We start from the raw sequence: 21808 nt of genomic DNA, 5'->3' as shown, positions 1-21808 counted from the left end.
TTTTGCATGAATTAAAGTTCAGTTTTCAATTATATTTTTGCCTTTTATATCCATTTACAATATATTTTTCCCATATCTTTTCTAATAAAAAAAAATGTTGATCAGATGGGTGTTTAAAATGTTACAGGGTGGAGTTTTATATAATTTTTATTTAAGGAAGAATTTATTAAAGTAAAATTGGTATCAACCGTGAAAAGATCTGTTATCTTTTTGTCCTTACATTGTAATTGCTTAACTTTAAATCTTCTTAGTTAATTATGGATTATCTGTGTGATTTTGAGTTATATCAGTATTGTTTGAGGAAATTCTGCATGATATCTTGCTGATTTAGTATTTTATCAAAAAACTTTATACATTATTAGTACCTACAATAAGTAAGATGTTTAGGTAAGATACAATGCTATTGTTTAAGATCCTTAGGTCAGATATAATGTTATTGTTTTACACAGGATCCAGAGGCTGACTATGCTAAAAAGTATAAACCCTTACATGAGTAAGTAGTCAAAACTCTAGTTCTTAGAATTAGTCGATTTTCATAATAACTATGGGGAAAGGTTGAAGTTCAGGGAAAAGACTAATCTTTCACATCATTGAAAAGACCTTGTAAAAGACTGACAACTGTGCGCTTTTTTCGGGAATCTTTTTTTTATTAAGCACACAAATAATAGTATTGCATGTCCCTTTCAGTTTTAGCTGATTTCTATTATTTTGAGTTGTCCCCCTTGTGTTTAGTCTTGTTATAGCCTAGCACTTTTGATTTAAGATGTTGAAGATATTAATGATATTGTATGTTATCTAAGATGCTGAATTCCTGTTTTCAAAGTAAAAGAACTAGTACAATTGTATTTGATTTATTTATCAAAATGATTTTCATTAGGTTTGGAGAATTTTCTTTGTATGTTATTTTGAATTTTAAATACTGTGAAAGTACTTTAATTTGTGGGCATCAATTTTCGTGATTTGAGCAATATTTACATGTTCGTGGGTTTTTAAATTCGTGGATTTTAGTTTTCTTAAAACAAAAATGATTGAAAAATTAAAGTCTTTCGAAACGAAGGTTACATTTAGTCTGGATTGAAGGAAATTGCAATGTAAACATTGACCCGTGTAAATCGTAGTGATAACACTAATTAACCCACGATAAAGTGATCAACAGATTAAAGAACATCAAAGGTGTTAATTATGCCATAAACATGTCACCTAAAGATAACAGTAACATATAACATAAACAAATGCTATAAAGTTAACGTTTCTTGAATTGTCAAATAATTCTTATCAAAATCAAGCTCAGCATAAAATTATTATTTCCCTTATGAACGAGACCTGTGAGGATATAAAATGAACATGCATTTTATCATACTAGCATATCAATACCGGAAATCTAAATCTCACCAGAGTTAAATAAATACATGTCTCTTCTTTCACCGATCAAAAATATTTTAATGAGAATAAAAAGATCAAAAATTGTACAGATAAGGTTATGAAAGATTTAATGGGTATAATCCTGCATTCGGTTAAAGTTCTGTGACTGCTCAGATTTGGCATTATTCAATATATTCTCCAGATTATATCAGTAGTCAAATCTACCAATGGGGATCTTTCCATGTCTTGATTTGGACAATGGTTGTTTTATTTCATTGGACACTTAAATTCGTAAATAAAGTCATCCACGAAAACCACGAAAATTGGTACCCCACGAATAAAAGTACTTTCACAGTAGTTCATGATTTCTATAAAAAGTTTCATCTAAGATTAAAATTTAAAGATTAAATCTTTGTCTTTAGGTTCCAGGCATTATTTGTAGCAGGTGAACATTGTGATAAGGAGACAATGGAATGGTCCAGGAATGCTTTGGAAGGAAAACCTGTTCTAGATAACTGGTGGCAAACAGGTAAGAAACAATGGAACAGTCCAATACTTTTGCATGCAAACAAAACTTGTGAGCAACAAGTCTTAAGCCTGTCCCAAGTCAGGAGCCTGTAGTTCAGTAGTTGTCATTGGTTCAAGTCTGTCATATTATTTTTTTTGTAAATTGTTATGGAATGAGTTAGGCTGTTAGTTTCATATTTTTCATGTCCGGCTTTTCACAGCTGACTAATTGGTATTTTTGTCATTGTTAGTACGATTACCTAAAACTGTTTAAATCCACTTCAATTGAAATGATGGAAAAATGTCTCATGGTCAATCATATTATAATATAATAATTCTTATTATTATACTGTCAATGAACGGTCCAGGACTATCAGGAAGGCAAGCTTGACTTGGGGCTAAAATGTAAGAGATAATGAATGGTCCAGGAATGATTCAGAGGTTAAGTCTTTTAGATTACTAGTGACAAGCAAGATAGGGCTAGAATAGTTGAAAAATACTTCTGGAGACCAGTCAGTCTTGGACAATTGGTAGAACCATTAAGAGACAATGAAATATCCAAGAATGTTTTCAAATGTAGTTCTAATTTAGAACTGTTGTCATGAATCAATTCATCATATGAGTGTTATACCAGCCTATAAGAATATATATCTTCAGTATAATGAATCTGTCTTTTTTTTTATTTCTAGAGACAGGTTGGGCTATAACGTCGACATGTGCTGGAATGGGAATGAATCTGAAACCACCAACTGGTACCGCTGGTAAAGCTGTTCCTGGCTGGGATGGTAAGTTGAAATTTAGCATGTTTTGATCTTTGACCTCAAGTTTGAGATAATTGATTTAAGGGTGACAAATTTATATCCAGGGAGAGTAACACCTTTTCATACACATCCAAAATTAAAATGTACATCAAGTCAAGCAGAATGTTGTTTTGTTTATCCTTTACCAGAATGACTTCTATAGATAAAGGGAAATTTTATGTTTAAGTCCACTAAAACAGTTGCATTTGGTTTAATATTTTGTTAATGGCATATTTTCAGTGAAAGTTTTGAGGAAAGATTTAACAACAGCAGATCCAGGAGAATTGGGCCAGATTGCTGTAAAGTGAGTAAATAAATATATATCACATTATTACATTGAATTGCTGCCTGTTTTATACCACTCTAGCAATCACCTTGTCTGTCAGTCCTTCCTTCTAACAATTGTAATTGTCACACTTATTCTGAAACTTTTCTTCACTAATTCACAGGAACTTCTGACAGAACTGAATTACTTCTTATTTGGCCTGTAGCTTTTAAGAGAAAAGTTATAACATATGTGAACTTTTAGATTCTGGTCACCATTTGAATTATAGATTGGAGATACCCTTAGTATGAACACATGTGCAAAGTTGTTGAAAATACCTTCCAATAACATTAACAAGATTTTACATAAAATAAGAATTATTATGAACATACATAAATAAGAAGATGTAGTATGAGTGCCAATGAGACAACTTACCAATGTAACAATGTATAAAAAGTTAAAAACAATAGGTCAAAGTGTGGCCTACAGCATAGAGTCTTGGCTAACATAGAACAGCAAGCTATAAAGAGTTAAAAAATGACTAAGGTTAAACGATTCAAACAGAAAAACCAACCATCGACTCTATATAATAAAAAACGAGAAAAACCTATGCACCACACTAGGAAACACCATTATCACCCAACACAAGCTCCTGACTTAGGACAGGTGCATAAAAATGCAGCTGGTTTAAACATTTTAATATGTGCCAACCTTCACCCTAACCGGAGACAGTATCGTAACCTTACAACATAAGACACATCAAAATATAAAAATTAAATGTTGTTTATGTTAAAAATATAATTGCTGTATTTAATTGTAGACTGCCTTTGCCACCTGGAGCTTTCAGTACTCTTTGGGAAAGTGAGGAGAGATTCAAAGATACTTATTACAAGACAATACCAGTAGGTGCTCATTAACTGTCTTTATTTGTCATTGATACTGCAATGTATGAAGGGGAAGGAGGGGTACAATTTAGAAGGAAGAGAAAAACTGAAGAATTATGCCCTGGTTATCTTTAAGAATTGATGATGCCAGGTTATGGATGGATAAACATAATGGATGCAGGGTTTATTATTGACAATGATAATCATTTGTTTTTACATTACAGGGGTATTATGGCACAATGGATGCAGGGTTTATCACTGACAATGATAATCATTTGTTTTTACATTGCAGGGGTATTATGACACAATGGATGCAGGGTTTATCACTGACAATGATAATCATTTGTTTTTACACTGCAGGGGTATTATGACACAATGGATGCCACTTTATCACTGACAATGATAAACATTTGTTTTACATTGCAGGGGTATTATGACACAATGGATGCAGGGTTTATCACTGACAATGATAATCATTTGTTTTTACATTGCAGGGGTATTATGACATAATGGATGCAGGGTTTATCACTGACAATGATAATCATTTGTTTTTACATTGCAGGGGTATTATGACACAATGGATGCAGGGTTTATCACGGACAATGATATTCATTTGTTTTTACATTGCAGGGGTATTATGACATAATGGATGCAGGGTTTATCACTGACAATGATAATCATTTGTTTTTACATTGCAGGGGTATTATGACACAATGGATGCCAGTTAATGGATGCAGGGTTTATCACTGACCATGATAATAATTTGTTTTTACATTGCAGGTGTATTATGGCACAATGGATGCCAGTTTATCACTGACAATGATAATTATTTGTTTTTACATTGCAGGGGTATTATGACACAATGTATGCCAGTTAATGGATGCCAGTTTATCACTGACAATGATAATCATTTGTTTTTACATTGCAGGTGTATTATGGTACAATAGATGCCAGTTTATCAATGACAATGATAATCATTTGTTTTTACATTGCAGGTGTATTATGGCACAATGGATGCCAGTTTATCACTGACAATGATAATCATTTGTTTTTACATGGCAGGGGTATTATGACATAATGGATGCAGGGTTTATCACTGACAATGATAATCATTTGTTTTTACATTGCAGGGGTATTATGACACAATGGATGTAGGGTTTATCACTGACAATGATAATCATTTGTTTTTACATTGCAGGGGTATTATGACACAATGGATGCCAGTTTATCATTGACAACGAATATCATTTGTTTTTACATTGCAGGGGTATTATGACACAATGGATGCAGGGTTTATGGATGAAGAAGGATATGTAAGTGTAATGGCTAGAACTGATGATGTCATCAATGTAGCAGGACACAGGTTATCTACTGGTCAACTTGAAGAGGTAAGTTTAGATATATAGATTCCATCATTGCAATAAGTGTGTTCCAATATTTCTCCACTCGAGACAGTTAATTTTAATAAGCTAAGGCCTGCCAAGCTTTTTAAATTATTAAAATTTAACTGTTGAGAGTTGAGAAATATTGTAACACAGGAGTTATAGTGTTGAAATCAGTTAATCTGTTTCTCTGATGATTTTTATCCTTTCTCTTTAAACATTTGCAGAAAGTGTGTTCTACATATGTGACATCATCAGGCATGGTTATCTTTTTTCAAAACTACACAATAGAAAATTCAGAAGAAAGCAAGAAATTTTAAAATCAAAATAAAATTTCGACCAATAATTTGTTAACACTACTCAAGAAATGTGAAAATAACACAAAAATTAGAGAAATATATTTATGTTACTCACAGCTTAATAAATTGGTTGGGCATTTTTTATTCAAAATGTTCATTTTACAATCGAAACACCTCAGAATTTACATGTGAGTTGATTCAAATGCATTTTGATCTATATGTTTAAGTCCAATGACTTTGGTGTGATTTTCTTTATCGAAAAATAGTCTATGCAAGAAAAATTAGAAAAGAAGGTATTGGGTTATAATTTTGCAAGTCATTCTCTTTTTTTTTTCTCTCAAAAATTGTTTAAGTAATTTTTTTAAACATGGATATAGGCAGATCCAGGGTGGTGGCCATAATTTGCAGGGGTGGGACTGGGTCTCCTTTTGTTGGAAAAATTTGGGTAATTATATAGGGAATCACTAAAGCATAACTGTAGGGGCCTCCTCTTAGGCTAGTCAGTGCCCCCACTCCCTTATAAGTTCTGGATCTGCCACTGTTGAATTATGAAACAAATTGATTGAAATATTCTTTTCTTTGAAACCTTTAGTCAGTTAAAAATGGAATAAAACAAGGATTTGTATCCTTGGATAAAGACTACATTTGAAATGTGGTAACTTTATATATATATATAAGTCTAAAATATGACATAAAATGATTTTACTGTGCACTGAATAAAGCCAATTCCTTCCTATGTTGACAGCTGTTGCACAAATTATTTGGCAAATCAACTTTATTGAAAATTATAATTGGTGATAATCACTGCTATCATTGTCATCATTATAGAATTAGGAATTTACCTACGGAACAAACATTATGTCTTGTTATCCTGGAAAATGACAATCACATACACCTTGATGAACTTTTATAATTCAGGGATACAGGCCATCCCCTATATCTGGTAAATGACATAAAGGCGCACATAATTGACCAACTTTTCTGGTGAAGAACATAACTTGAAAGGGGTCGATGTGAATGTGATAATGGAGGGGGAGGACAGGGGTGTACCTTTCTCCCACCCCTCTTCTCCTTTCTCCTTCCCCTCTTCTCCTTTCTCCTACCCCTCTTCTCCTTATTTTATTTTTTTAAATTTACCGGAAAAAAGAGAGATATTTTATTTTTTCATATTTTATTTTTTCTCCAACTTTTTCTCCTTTCTCCAAGCCTTCCTCTCCTTTCTCCTACCCCCTTTCTCCTTTCTCCCACCCCCTTTCTCTTTTCTCCTACCCCCTTTCTCCCTGTCTCCCTTACCCCTGTCCTCCCCCTCATAATGCAGTGCTTAGAAGTTAAAAAAATCACTCAGTTTAGCAGTATCAGCATAGTAATTTTTTTATTGATTTTTTTCTTTAATGCTATATTAAATTCAAATGATATAAGCATAGTTTTGCCCAAAAAAAATCGAGTATAGACTACTGTGGAATTTTTTTATTTTGTGGGTACCAATTTTAGGGGAATAAGGACAACTAGCATGTTCATGGATATTTAATTTCATGATTTTGTGGAATTTTGGGTACAAGCCTAAATAAGATATCTCATTCATTGAATGTTTAATTTCATTGTACACTTGTACCCACGAAATCCATGGAATTTGGTATCTTACAAATAATAATGAATCCACAGTATGCTTTTACAGAGTTACTTCCCCTTAAATGATCCAGAATTGACATATTGGTTTTGTCATCAATGTAATACAAGTGAACATAAAATATGTTTTTAATTCTTAAAGTTGTTATTTAAAGAAAGATATGTGAAATAAAAAGTGCATCTAATCTGAATGTATTTTAAAATATTGTAATATTGGTTACAGGAATATACCATTTGTCATTTCTATTTGTTGTTCATAACATATGTTTGATGATGAGATAATGATAATTGGAAGAATAATAATAATAAAGTTTTTGATGACACAAAAATGTGTTGACTATATATAAACAAGCATGTCATTTTACCACCAGAATAATCCATACTGATGTCTGGTTATCTTATTAATTCAAATCCAGTCCATGTTAGAAAGTGAATATTTATTTGTTTACAGTTTTTATTTATTTCATTTCAGGCAATGCTAGAAAGGGAATATTTATTTGTTTACAGTTTTTATTTATTTCATTTCAGGCAATGCTAGAAAGGGAATATTTATTTGTTTACAGTTTTTATTTATTTCATTTCAGGCAATGCTAGAAAGGGAATATTTATTTGTTTACAGTTTTTATTTATTTCATTTCAGGCAATGCTAGAAAGTGAATATTTATTTGTTTGAAATTTTTATTTATTCCATTTCAGGCCATGTTAAAAAGTGAATATTTATTTGTTTAAAGTTTTTATTTCCATGTTAGAAAGTGAATATTTATCTGCTTAAATTTTTATTTATTCCATTTCAGGCCATGCTAGAAAGTGAATATTTATTTGTTTAAAGTTTTTATTTATTCCATTTCAGGCCATGCTAGAAAGTGAATATTTATTTGTTTAAAGTTTTTATTTATTCCATTTCAGGGCATGCTAGAAAGTGAATATTTATTTATTAGTAGTTTTTATTTCTCTAATTCTATGGAAATTTACCCCTTTCAGAACTCATTGTATAAAAAAAAAAAATCAACATTTGGTTTCCAGTGATCTCAGAAGATGATTGGATTAGTTTAAGGGTCATAACCTTTATCAACTCACTGGATGCTGAAGCTTAGAAAAAAAGAAAATTTATTATTTAAAGTCATAAGAAACGAGTGACCGGTGAAAAATAATGTTCTTCCAATTCTTAAACCAATGCATACAAACATCATAAACTTAGTCCTCTGTGCTCGAATTTATCATTTTTTTCATGTAAATTTCGTATAATCGTCAATTTTTTTTTCAATCGGTCTGTGTTGTTGTGAAAATATGGCAGGTAATTGAAGCCGAAGTTTAACGATTGTCACCTGTTTGTCAACAATTGACAAAAAATAAACAAAAAAGCATGGAAATTGAGCACGTGTTTAACATGTAAATTGAGCACGTGTTTAACATGTAAATTCAGATAATAGTTTATTTTAAGGACATTCATGCGTATTATGGTCACTGGATTTTTACGAGATGGGTCACACTGAGGTCACCTTGCATACGAAAAATATATCGGGGGAATTGCTTGCTAGAAGGAAGCAATTCAAATAAAGTAAACTTCTTCTTAATATGAATAAATTAAAGAATTTTCTTCAGAAAAAAGTATATGTACATAAGTTTTACAATGAAAACTATCCATTGAGTTATAAAAACATATGCATAATTTTTTTTTGATTTGAGGTTTCTTATGACTTTAATCATTAGAGATTGAAACAGATTCTTTCTTACATATTTACTTGGGATTATCAGGTTTATCCAATCTGGATCCTTAAATTATAAATTTCTAACTTTAGAATTGATATTTTAACTGTGGCCATTGGATTATATCCAATAATCCACTGGTAACAATGCAAGAATCTATATGGGCAGGAATTCGCTAGTGAAATTTTAGGGTCAATAGTGTTTATCCAATTAAAAAATAAAGAAATCATGCAAATTTGGAGAATAAACATTGTTTAAATATCATAGTGGGTTAGTCTTTATTGCCAAATGCAAAAAAATTAGATCCAATTGAAAAAATCAACAAAAAATCAGCACTTGTTAAGTGCTGGCAGTTAAAAACTGTAGACAAAAAGTGTGACATTTCTGCAGTGGCAAAACCCCATGCCATATTTAGAATATGCCTGAAGAATTGTTCTACTATAATAGTTGAAAATCAACTGCAAAATGATCGGTCTATCATTTAGAAACCCCATTTAGTACAGAATCCGATTATTGCTGCAAATAAAATACGTTTGAAAATGGACAAGTGCATGTAACTTTTCGGGTCAACAAATGTTACATGCACCTTTTCATTAGCTGATTAGCTTTGGAAACAAGTTATTGGTCCAGCATGGCAAATTTTGAAAGCTGTCAACAATGGGTACAATTTGGATTTCATGATTTTTATCAATCAACTGAAGTTTGAAAAATATAGAAGGTAAGAAAATTTATTTCATTTTCGTGTCAATACTGCCCAATAATACTCATCTTTTTATAACAGTTGCATACTTTTTATAGTAAGCATTACCATAATTATTTTTTCACATTTCAACCCACTGACAATTACATTAAAATGTGGCTTTGCCATCTTTCACACTTGGCATCTACCAGTGATCAAGCAGATGATAAGAGAGTGGGACCAGGTTAATTTTACCTCACAATGAAGTGTTACATGCACTTTCTGTGTAAATTAGGTTCTTTGATAATGATGTGTGACTTGCTTTGCAATTTTGTCAAAAAATATAAGTTTATCTTGTATTTAAACAGGTTTGACCCTTACGATATCCATTTTATTGCTGGAGAGATTTCTGTACATAACATTGACACGAAAATATTTACCAAGGAAAGGTGTCTATGATACATGCAAAAGCTTTTTTTTGTACGGTTTGCCTTATCAATCTAATTTATTACATGAAATACCACAGATTAATTGCCAATTTGATTAACTAGTACTTGTATTCATTCTCAGCATTATAAAGATAACTGGCCACTTAATTTGAAAACATAAAATGTAACATTGACACCAGAATAAAAACAATATTACTTTATTACACTTAAAGCATAATTGGCCAGTGCATAATATTAAATCAAATGTAAATTTATGCTGAATTCTAAACAGAGAAGTTGTTGATCTTTCTTGATTTCTAGACTTTACAATATTTACTTGTAATTCTTATTGTTTAAAGGCATGTAACATTGACACATCTTCTGCGTCCAGGTTACATGCTACAACCTAATAAATGTGCATACAATTATTCAATCAATAAAATCTTATTGAAATTTAAATTTGCTTCATTAAAATGATATTAAAGAAATAAATGAGTTTTAATTATTTGTGTTTATTTTTTTCCTGATTGACCAGCAATTTTTCCTCATCATTTGTTGGTGTTCCTGTCAATGTTACATACATGACATACATAACCCAGAATTATAATGTTTTAAAAGCATTGATTTCCAAACCTCTGTTATGAGCTTTAAAATGAGTTTATCTGAGTTTATAAATGACTAACATCTGAAATATTGTCATCACACAATTTCTTTGATGCTCCTATGATAACTTTATGAGTAACATGGACTACGATTTTTGTATCGGGTCTTTTTTGTGTTACATGAGAAGATTTTACTGTGTTAAAATCAACAGTTTATCTAATTTTTAATATTCAAAGTTATTATTATGATACTTATTTTAAAAAATAATGTATAAAGTAAACCCAAATTAAACTTTTTTTTCATTAAGAAATTGTGTATGTGACATTGACAGAGTCTATTATTTAGACTTTTACATGTTCAGGCCAGTGTTACATGCGTAAACAAAACTTACTGCCATATGGAGCTATTATCTTATTTTTATTTTACAAAATTAAAGCGTTTTCATGTTTTCCTGTTTAATTTGTCTTTTAACACTAGTTAGTAACATTGACAACAATATTTTGTGTCAAGATTATTTTATGTTACATGCAAAGGTTTTACTTCCTTAAAGTCAGACATTTATATAACATTTTATAACCTAAATGATTAATTAGATATTACTGGGCAGCAATTATATTATTTCTCCAAAGTTGACTATTAAGCACACCACTTATATCTTCTGGTCTTCATGTATGTAACATTGACATACAACCTTTTACTTTTCTGTCAATGTTACACGCATGAACAGAACTGATAACATTTACTAACTTCTTTGCTCTATAAAGAGATTATTGATAATTTAACTTGTTTTACCACCATCAAACTTCATCTTTATTTCTAAATATAAATATTCTTTATAGAAGTGTATTTTCTTCATTGACAACAAAATTGGTGTTGGTCTTGAAAATTTACATGCTTTTTTTAATAAAAAAAATCTACAGGCAATATAAACCAAAGAAAGAAAAAGATGATCAGCAATAAATGTGACGAAGAAAACTCTCAGGAAGATGCTGCAAAAAGATACTGTCCCTGACAACCAGTCAGATGGTGATGTCCCTGGCAGCCAGACAGATGGTGATGTCCCTGTCAGCCTGGAAGATGGTGATGTACATATCAGTCAATCAGTTAGTTGGTGATGTTCCTGTCAGTCAGTCAGTCTGTGATGTTCTTGTAAGCCAGTCAGAGGGTAATATCCCTGTCAGCCAACAGATGGTGATGTCCTAGTCAACCTGGCAGATGGTGATGTTCATATTAGTCAGTCAGTTGGTGATGTTCCTGCCAGTCAGTCATATGGTGATGTTCCTGTCAGCCAATCAGATGGTGATGTCCCTGTCAGCCAGTCAGATGGTGATGTCCCTGTCAGCCAGTCAGATGGTGATATCCCTTTCAGCCTGTCAGATGGTGATAACCCTATCAGCCTGGCAGATTATGATGTCTGTGTAAGCCAGTCTGATAAGGTCCCTATTAGTGAGTCAGGTGGTGACGGTCCTTTCAGCCAGTCAGATAGTAGTGTTTTTCTGTGTCAGAAAACCAGATGATGGTGACTGTGCATGCAGACATACTAGTGATCTCCAATTTAACTATTCTACAGCAGTGTGGAAGATAGTTATTTCAAAATCTTGTTTATTTATCCCTTTTCAATCACCAGTCAACACATGTATCATGTGTATTTACTGATGCTCATTATAGAAATCATGAGGAATTCAATTTGTAACATTTTTTTTTAAATTGTTATGCCAATAATTGACATTCCAGAATACCTTTTGCATTATAAGAGGTTCAGGCTCCTTCTGATTTTAAAATAATAATAATAAACTCATCATGGATACCAGAATTGAAATTTTGTAGGCCAGAAACGCTTTTCGTTTACAAAAGACTCTTCAGTGACGCCAATGAAACAAAAAAGTAAAAGAAGGCCAAATAAAGTTGAAAACAGGACTATGGTCTAGTGGGTGTTGGTTTTCTCTTCTGAATTGTTTTACACTGGTCATTATGGGGCCCTTTAAATTGTGGCTTCCTGTGGTTTAGGTAACAAGTTTTCAAGATGAAATGGCATTGAAAAATCGAAACAAGATATTTGAGAGTTTCTATATTATTGTAAATTTTATAATCTATGCATGGATTTTGGTTCTGTTTGAGGGTAGATTAATTGTTGTTTTGTTTTTTTCTTTTTTCAGATAGATAGTTGAAGATGTTGGAGACAGAAAACAAGAAACAAGAAACTTGTTTTGAATGTTTGAAATAAAATTATTGTTTAAACCTTAAAAAGTTATCATAAATGTAAGATTAACCAGCAGAAATAAAACGAGATATGGCTATCAGACAACAACCTCAAAGATGAAACCCAAATTGTTCTTTATAGAAGTTATGTAAAAGATTGAAAATAAGATTCTCAATAAATGCAGCTGTATCAACCTCTTGTAGATTTGTCCATGTTTTGTCTTGGTTTTTCATACTATTAGTTTTAAGTGTAACTGTGTCACATGAATGAGGGATACATGTAATCATTTTGTACCCTTACTTTGTCAGTATTAGTTATTGAGTGAGAAACTTGTGGATGCTGATGGTTGTGTGGTTGTCTTCTTATCAATCTTATCCCTGTGCATAAAAAAAACGGTTGCTTACTTACTGATATAAAAATGTTTCATGTTGTGGAAATTTTGGATGACTCCTTCATCAATTGATCTATCTTTGGTCTTAATTTTATTTTTCTGGTTATTTTGACATTTGAATATCTTTTAATTTAGCCTTCCATAGTGTACCACCATGAACAAGCATAACTTCTGGTATAGTTAAAAAATATGTCTGCTGTCTGAAATTTAGGTGAATGGTTTTGGTATTAACCACAATTTAAATAATATCATATATGAGAAATGTGGCAGTATTATTATTTAATTTACATTCAGATGGTTGTTTGGAGGCTTTTTATATCTTTTAAGGTCAATTCTGGCATGGTTCATTATTCATATTTTTTGTGTCCACGTTACATGCAACATTTAAGTCACTATTTTATGACAGAAATGAGATAATTGCAAAAATATTAATACAATTTTTTAATGTGAGGGTAACACAATGAAAAAGAGCCTTTACATGTTCAGAAAGAAAATGATTCTTAGTGTATTTTTTCTCTTAAACATTGCATGTAACATTGACAGAAAAGTAGAAGAAACTTGTTTTCACAAAATTTCTGAAAGAAATGAAAATATACATTTTAGAGTTTTGATGATAGACAATATTTTGTGATCAATATATATGATATTGAATGTTGAATAAGTTAAGGAATCATTAATCTCAATTTGGAAAAAGTGTCCATGTTACATGCTCCAAATTCATTATTTGCTTTGGTTCCAAACTGACGCAAGTTTAAAAATGATTTTTTTTGGTTACAAATAGAAGGACACCATTTGTAGCAATAATTTGTAAAAAATTTAGAAGCTTATAATGATTTTTATTTTTTTCTTACAATGTCACACTAAAGGAGCATTAGCGAATTCCTGCCCATATCTTCCATTTTATATTTATTCCATATTGGTATTATTTGAGTAGGTTTTTCTATATGGATTGGATTTTGAATAAAAAGAAGCATATTCACCTGAGAAAGTGTTATTCACCGCGCTAAACGTCACGCGCTTTTACATGCAACGTTATGGCAAAATGTTTCATGTACAATTTGTCTTGTTATGTTTGACATTAAATACATTTTCTTCTCTCGGAATATGGAATAAAACAATTACTGTCTTTTGTTTCGGTAAATTTGGGGTTAAATTGACTTTTGAAAAACTGATATTCACTTCGGCCATCGGCCTCAGTGAATATCATTTTTTCAAAAGTCAATAAAACCGCATATTTACCTCACCAAAAGACAGTAATTGTATAATATTCCATTTTAGGCCATGCTAGAAAGTGAATATTTATTTGTTAGTAGTGTTTATTTATTCCATTTTAGGCCATGTTAGAAAGTGAATATTTATTTGTTAGTAGTTATTTTTTCCATTTTAGGCCATGTTAGAAAGTGAATATTTATTGGTATTTATTCCATTTTAGGCCATGTTAGAAAGTGAATATTTATTTGTTAGTAGTGTTTATTTTTTCCATTTTAGGCCATGTTAGAAAGTGAATATTTATTTGTTAGTAGTTATTTTTTCCATTCTAGGCCATGTTAGAAAGTGAATATTTAGCAGAAGCAGCAGTAGTAGGAATACCTGATGAATTGAAAGGAGAAGTACCACTTGGGCTGTGTGTACTAAAACATGGTGAGAATGATTGGCATATCATCTCTTAAGACAATGAAGCTCTTTCTGATTAAAGCTCAATTTTGATGATCTTTAAGTACTGTTTTTTTTTCTAATCTAAGTTTACCTTTAAATTGTCAGTCTGTACGACCCAAAATAAGTTTCCGTTCTCTAACTTTAGTTTGTCCCAGCCATATGTTATGAAACTTAATATGCACGATGCTTATTACCACAAAATACAGATCAAGTTTGAATTTGGGTAGCATCACTTTTACATTTTAGAGTTATGCCCCTTTACAAATGGAAATTTTGTTGAATTTTCATTTCTATTCTAAAACTTTAGGTTTGCCTCAAACAAATGTAATGAAACTTATATGCAATGCTTATTACCACAGAACATAGGTCAAGTATTAGATATTCAATCTATTTATCAATCTGTTTGTCCATCAGGAATTGGTTTACCATGAAGTTGTGTTCACATTAAATTGAAACTAAGTACTCATTAAATCATATTCACAATCATGTTAACTTTTTTCATATAAGTTTCAAATCAGGGGTTTGGACAAGATGGTTTGCTTCACTGAAAATAGAAATGTGATATGATAGTTAAAAAAATACCAGGCTTATAATTTGATATGCCAGACCCACGTTTCATCAACATAAGACTCATCAGTGTGACGCTCAGATCAAAATAGTTTTAAGACAAACAAGTATAATGTTGAAGATCTTTGAGGACCCATGTTGACCTGATGACTTATATTCTTGTTTTAACTTAGGGGTCATCCATAATTGTCAACTATTTTCCAAAGTACAAAACCTAGACTTGGGGGGAGGGGGTTAAAAAATCAACATTTTTACCATATGCTTTTTTTTATCACTATATAAAACAGTCAGAATTGTTTAATTTTTTTTCAATGCAAATTTCTATATTAAACTAAACTATGATAGACAGGATATTTTTTTTTTTTATTAAAAATGATTGCTTCTTCTCTTGAAATCTGAAAATGGTTGTTGTACACTTTTTGAAGGAGGGTGGGGGGTCTGAAAAAGTGTATGTTTTGTACACTTTGGAAAATGGTTGACAATTATGGATGACCCCTTATTATGATCCATACATTTCAGTTGGACAAGATATTTTCCTATTTCAGGAATAACTGTAGACAATGAGAAGATATTTGACAATGTACGAGGTCAAGTACGGAAGAATATTGGACCTGTTGCTAGCTTTAATCTAATGGTGGTTGTACCCAAGCTTCCAAAGACAAGATCAGGGAAAATAGCCAGAAATACTATTGCTGCAATGGCTGCTGGGAAAGAATACAAGGTAGATTTTGTTTTTTACAATTGGATTTGTTTTTGTATATAAGAATTATATTGAGAATATTGCAATCTGTAAGTGCTGTTATCTGTCCATTAATATGAATAACACTGTATACCTATTTGCCTGTCACTGGCTACATTCAATTTGCATCTGTGTTTTATAATCAAAGTTTAATGAATTCCTTACAACTAATATATAAATACTGTTTAAGTACTTTTCTTCTTGGATATTTGTTTTCTTAGTGAAAACATTATTGGTTTGTGATTTTAATTAAGTGTATCAAGATTAATATATTTAGACTGAATGAAAAAAAAATGTATTTCTTGGGTTCTAAATGATTTGTTATTAAGGGAAAATGTGCATGCTATGAATAATAACACTTTAACAGTAAGTAGTTTTTGCAAATGAGGACTTGAAAACGTATGCATGCAGTAGCATGGGTAAACTATCTTCGGTGCACAGTTATGGAGTGCATAAATTTTTTATTGGAATAGAAATGCCAAACTGTCATCACAGAGGATTATGTATAACAAAGAATTTGATTAATTTTCACAAGTGTATACAAGTGTTGGATATAAACACAATATACAGTTCAGTATCTTTAGTTAGTACAAAATGTTTCTTCAGAAGGAACTTAGACTCATGCAAAATCATCAATCATTTCATTTCGTCAATACAAAAATCTGTTTCCCTGTAAATTTCTAAAAAGTGTGAAAAAAAATTCAAGGTCATGTAGGATTCCTGGTTGGTTACATTTTGCTATTATGACAGAGAAAAGTGAAGTGATGAAATATTAAAACATATCATGTGTCAACATGAGCATTGATTTTCTAATATTGAAGGTTTTGGACAAGTTTATATCTTGATTTCAGAAATTCAATGACCTGCTGGAAATAGATTCTGAGTTATGCATTTTATAACAAAAAAAACTAACATTTATATGGCCATTTGTATAGTTTCGACACATCTAGCTTAACTAGATATTATTTGATACTTTATTGAATATCTAATATATATTTCATAATATTTTTAAATAACTTAACGTTGCATTCTATGTGATAATAGATACCAGTGACTATAGAAGATGCGTCAGTATATCCTGCCATCCAGTCAGCATTGAAGATCATCGGCTATCCTAAAAGTTGGTGAACATTTCACTGTTGTGTAATGTGTATATCACTTACTACTTTAATACTAATATGATTTAGTTCTGGTGGATTTTGTAACTCTTGCTTTTGTGCTATGATGTTACTTTTTTGTCTGTGTGTAATACATGAAAATAAAATCAAAATCTGTGTTATGAACTCCCTTCAAATGTATTTTAAGACATCCTCACTAGCCAAGGGTAACTATCCACAGTGGCGGATCTAGAAATTTTCATAAGTGGGGGCCCACTGACTGACCTAAGAGGGGGCCCGCTCCAGTCACGCTTCAGTGATTCCCTATATAAGCAACCAAATTTTTTCCCAAAAAGGGGGGGCCCAAGCCACCCCCTAAATCCGCCTCTGATCCAATACCCTCCTCTTCACCCTTGGTGGATTAAGCTAGATTTTCATAGACATGAGTTAATGATTTCCATTGGTCCTAGTAGTAACTGGCTGCATTCAGTCAAAATGCTCTTTTAAGATGACCCAATGTAAATGTAGAAATTGTAAATAAGCAATTGTCATATGATGATTGAGCAACATGTCTTTACTCCCAAAACATTAGATAATGTTTAGTGGCAAATTTAAAGTTCCTTAATCAAGTAATTGACGTTCCTGCAGATGCCTCTTTTGCCAATTTTGAAATGTCCATTTATAATTTATGTTCCTGCTTCACGAAGTTTGTAACCTCTAGATGCTACCGTTTTTATACCTCCATACTGAAGAGAGATCAATTGCTTCCATTGGTCAAGAATGATGATGAAGGAATGAGCGTGACTTTTATAAACCGATAGATGGCGCAACATTTTTATCACAAATGTTGACTTTAGTCTGCCAAAGGTGAATAGAGGGGATTGGATCGTTTTAAGATTGAAGATAAACTCTTTTAATGCGTATTATATTAATGATAAGTACACATTTTTTAAATAAAAAAAAAAGTTTTCAATTCATAATTTAATGAAGAAAAAGAAGCAAGTGTGTTAGGAAAAAGAAAAACTTAAATTGAAATAATAAGTTAATTGTAGAGCCAGCTTATTAAGGTTATAATAATGTAGTACACCCACATTGTAACCTAATACTTGTTACTAATTTATGCATGTGTTATTTATGCTTATTTTTAAAATTATTTATTAGAGCTTGATTGATTTATAAAAATAATTCATGTAAAGCTAATGGTTGTTAATCTCTTTTGTTTTATATAGATACATGTATGCTTAGTAACAAAATTTAATGTAATTTTTACATGTGTACAGTGCATTCAAGTTTATAGCATGCTTTTATTTTAATTTTTTGGAGGGAGATTGTATGGATTTTTAAAAGTAATATTTTAGTTACAAATTTTAATATACTCAATAAATCATCCAGATTAAAAATTACATATATGTGTAGAATTCTTCTTAAATTGCCATATTTAAAATGAAAGTTGCATTATAATATCTTAAAGTAAAATGAGTATTTCAATAGTAGAATAGCTTTCATAAATGTGATGAAAATTTTATATAATATTTCATTATTTTTCCTTAATGTGCCCCATCCGTTGTATGTATTTTCTGCTAATCTCTGTGTTGTCAGTGGCATTGATAAACTATTTTACAATTTTCCTTCAGATTCCCCCATCAATTGAGGATCCAACAGTATTTAGTGCCATACAAACAGCATTGAAAGGAATAGGATTAATAAAGAATACAGACAATGTAGAACTACCTGAAGGTTTATAGGATGTGGAGCCTCGTGAAAGTTTTATGCTAAGGGTGTACAGTCTCACGGAAGATAGTATTCCAGATTTCATTTGCATTTACATTGTATTCAGTTCAAATTTGAGCAGCAGGGTAGAGCATATATATACATGAGTGCATGAGTTGCAAGAAATTGATATACATGCTTTTGTGCTAAAAAAAAGTGCATGTTGGAATAAGATTTATTTGCTCTCAGTGTGTATAAAATATTTGATTCTAGACATTTATCAACGAATTACTATAATCAATCAATCAATCAATTTATCAGTCTTTTTATTCATTTTGTTTGGTATATAGTTATTATGTTATATGATCTATGCTGTATTTGTTATACCAATTGTTAATTATATAAGTCTTATTATGTATACACTATACAATTATGTTTGTAATATTATTTGATACCATTTTTTTAATTGATTGTAAGGATGAGAATGCAATAATAATCATATTGTAGTGGTGAATAGTCATTTATAGTCAATTATTGTGGTGCTTGATTAGTTAATGAATACTGTAAATTCAGAAATTATTGCGTGCATTTATTATTGCGATTTTGTCATTTTACACTTGAATGCGATTTTAACTTTAACGATTTTGAGAAAAGTCATGTTTAATTCAGTTAAAATATTACAAAATGTGAGTTTTAATTATTGCGTTTACAACTCAGTCGCACTATTCGCAATAATAAAAACCTCGCAATAATTTCTGAATTTACAGTAATAGGATGAATAGGCAGACTACCAAGTGGACAGATAGATTACTTTTATCCTGTTCTTGGACAAAAAATGATAATATAATTAAAATATGTACACTAAATCCAGAAGTTAAGATATAACAATAATAACCAAGCAGATCATAATTTTTATACGCAACGCAACAAAATTGCCAGTGCCATATAGTTTTACCCTTGTCCGAAATTCCGTCATTTCTGTCCTTCCGCAACAAACCATTATACAGAGTTTTTTTCTAATCGCCTTCAGATATTGGGTTGATTTTTGGTATGTGAGTTAACCCTGATAAGTTACAGATTAAATTTAAGTTTCATTCCGCTCAGCTAATTTTTGCTGAAATTAAGGGCTTTGGACTTTGATAAATTGTTGAAAATCACAGTTAAACAAACTTTTTTTCTGAACGCTTTTAGATATTGGGCTGATTTTTGGTTATGTGAGTTACTCATGATAATTCATAGATCAAGTTTTAAGTTTTGTTCTGCTCCTTTAATTTTTGTCAAAATTAAGGGTTTACAACTTTGAAAATTGTTGAAATTCACAGTTATACAGACTTTTTTTCTAAACGCCTCCATATTTTAAGCTAATTTCTGATATGTCAGACTACCATCATGTTTGTGTCCACATAGGTTGTTGAAATTGCAGATTTTTCAACTTTCTGAGACGGGGCCATTCTTGTCGCTTTGACACATCTAGTTTTTAGAAGTCTTTTATCAATTTCATAAATTTGTTCAAATTGTAAGAAAATGTAATCATGACAGGCAATTCTTGATTTTGTGGTGGTATGGGTCCGGTTGATTTTTCATTTTCTTTTTTGCGAGACACTCAAGCAAGGTGGGCAATAATGCAAAACTGCATTTCAAATTTAAATAGTTTTTAGCAGTTATCATATATGTCTGAATAATATTGTGAAATAAATAAATACTGTGATGTCTAGATTATGTTATAATCTCTTTCAAATAATCTTTTTCAAACTTAGTTTGTACACAGAATTTCTTGAATAACATGTTATTTTTGTATCATTATTGCTTCCTTTGCTTTTTTTATGCTTATAGATCTTTTGATATGATCAAGTCTGAAGTTTAATTTAATTTAATTTCATGTGATTTTTCTATATTTTTACATCGGCTTTAAAAAGTTAAAAATATTTTTTACTGAATATACTACAAGGTACTATTTTAAATAGAACCTTGGTCTAATGTTTGTACATTTTGTAGTTATATGGTACTATACTTAAATATACTAGTTGTTTTATCATATATTTATATTATATATAATCAGAGACTTTTTTACATGACACTGTAATAATAAATGCATCTTTACAGAAATATCATGTTTATATTTCTTTGTATTATTGAGCATTAGTGTAGCATTGGTAAACAGAATCAGTTGATTGGTTATAAAGGTGATGCTGGCATTGTCGTTCACATAAACTATTTGTCAAAAGCTTTATATTCAGAAGACCTGGATGCTTCATACTTGCATGCAGATGCTTTATTACAAAGTTTCCATCTGTCCTATACATGAATGTTAATTCTTCTTGACCTCATTTGCTTGATTTAAAAAGATGATCCTTACATGGTTCACAGAACCTTGACATCATTTTCATGTTCATAGGTCAATGATCACTTATCATTGTAATGTGTTTCTGAGATACTTACAAGCTATAGATCAACTATATTTGGTGTAAGGAATCAATGCATGGCATGCATGTCATCTGCCATGATTCATCTAACCTTGACCTTGTTAATTTGGTTTATTGGTTAATGTTCATGAATTTTAATGTGCGTATTGTTATGCGTTTACTTTTCTACATTGGTTAGAGGTATAGGGGGAGGGTTGAGATCTCACAAACATGTTTAACCCCGCCGCATTTTTGCGCTTGTCCCAAGTCAGGAGCCTCTGGCCTTTGTTAGTCTTGTATTATTTTAATTTTAGTTTCTTGTGTACAATTTGGAAATTAGTATGGCGTTCATTATCACTGCATATATTTGTTATGGGGCCAGCTGAAGGACGCCTCCGGGTGTGGGAATTTCTCGCTACATTGAAGACCTGTAGGTGACCATTTGCTGCTGTTTTTTTTTTTTGGTCGGGTTGTTGTCTCTTTGACACATTCCCCATTTCCATT

At 31.2% G+C, this 21808-nt stretch overlaps 1 protein-coding gene across 3 annotated transcripts in view; it reads left to right on the top strand.

The window, feature by feature from the left end:
• LOC134682940 (acyl-CoA synthetase short-chain family member 3, mitochondrial-like) overlaps positions 1-20663 on the top strand; it is a 33359-nt gene extending 12696 nt beyond the window's left edge. For 2 of the 3 annotated variants that reach the window (XM_063541883.1, XM_063541881.1), the window contains exons 9-17: positions 450-493; positions 1785-1891; positions 2559-2654; positions 2910-2973; positions 3755-3836; positions 5084-5206; positions 14675-14774; positions 15902-16077; positions 18827-20663. In XM_063541883.1, the coding sequence (XP_063397953.1) occupies positions 450-493; positions 1785-1891; positions 2559-2654; positions 2910-2973; positions 3755-3836; positions 5084-5206; positions 14675-14774; positions 15902-16077; positions 18827-18937 (903 nt within the window). In that variant the 3' untranslated portion in view covers positions 18938-20663. Of the gene's footprint in view, positions 1-449; positions 494-1784; positions 1892-2558; positions 2655-2909; positions 2974-3754; positions 3837-5083; positions 5207-14674; positions 14775-15901; positions 16078-17139; positions 17216-18826 lie in introns of all 3 variants that reach the window. The other variant, XM_063541882.1, reaches the window with a different exon arrangement.
• Positions 20664-21808: the final 1145 nt, after the last annotated feature.

This window comes from Mytilus trossulus, chromosome 9 (genome assembly GCF_036588685.1).
Source record: "Mytilus trossulus isolate FHL-02 chromosome 9, PNRI_Mtr1.1.1.hap1, whole genome shotgun sequence".
NCBI lineage: Eukaryota > Metazoa > Mollusca > Bivalvia > Mytilida > Mytilidae > Mytilus > Mytilus trossulus.
Note: the sequence above shows the minus strand (reverse complement) of the source record. Positions and strands in the feature narration are given on the sequence as shown.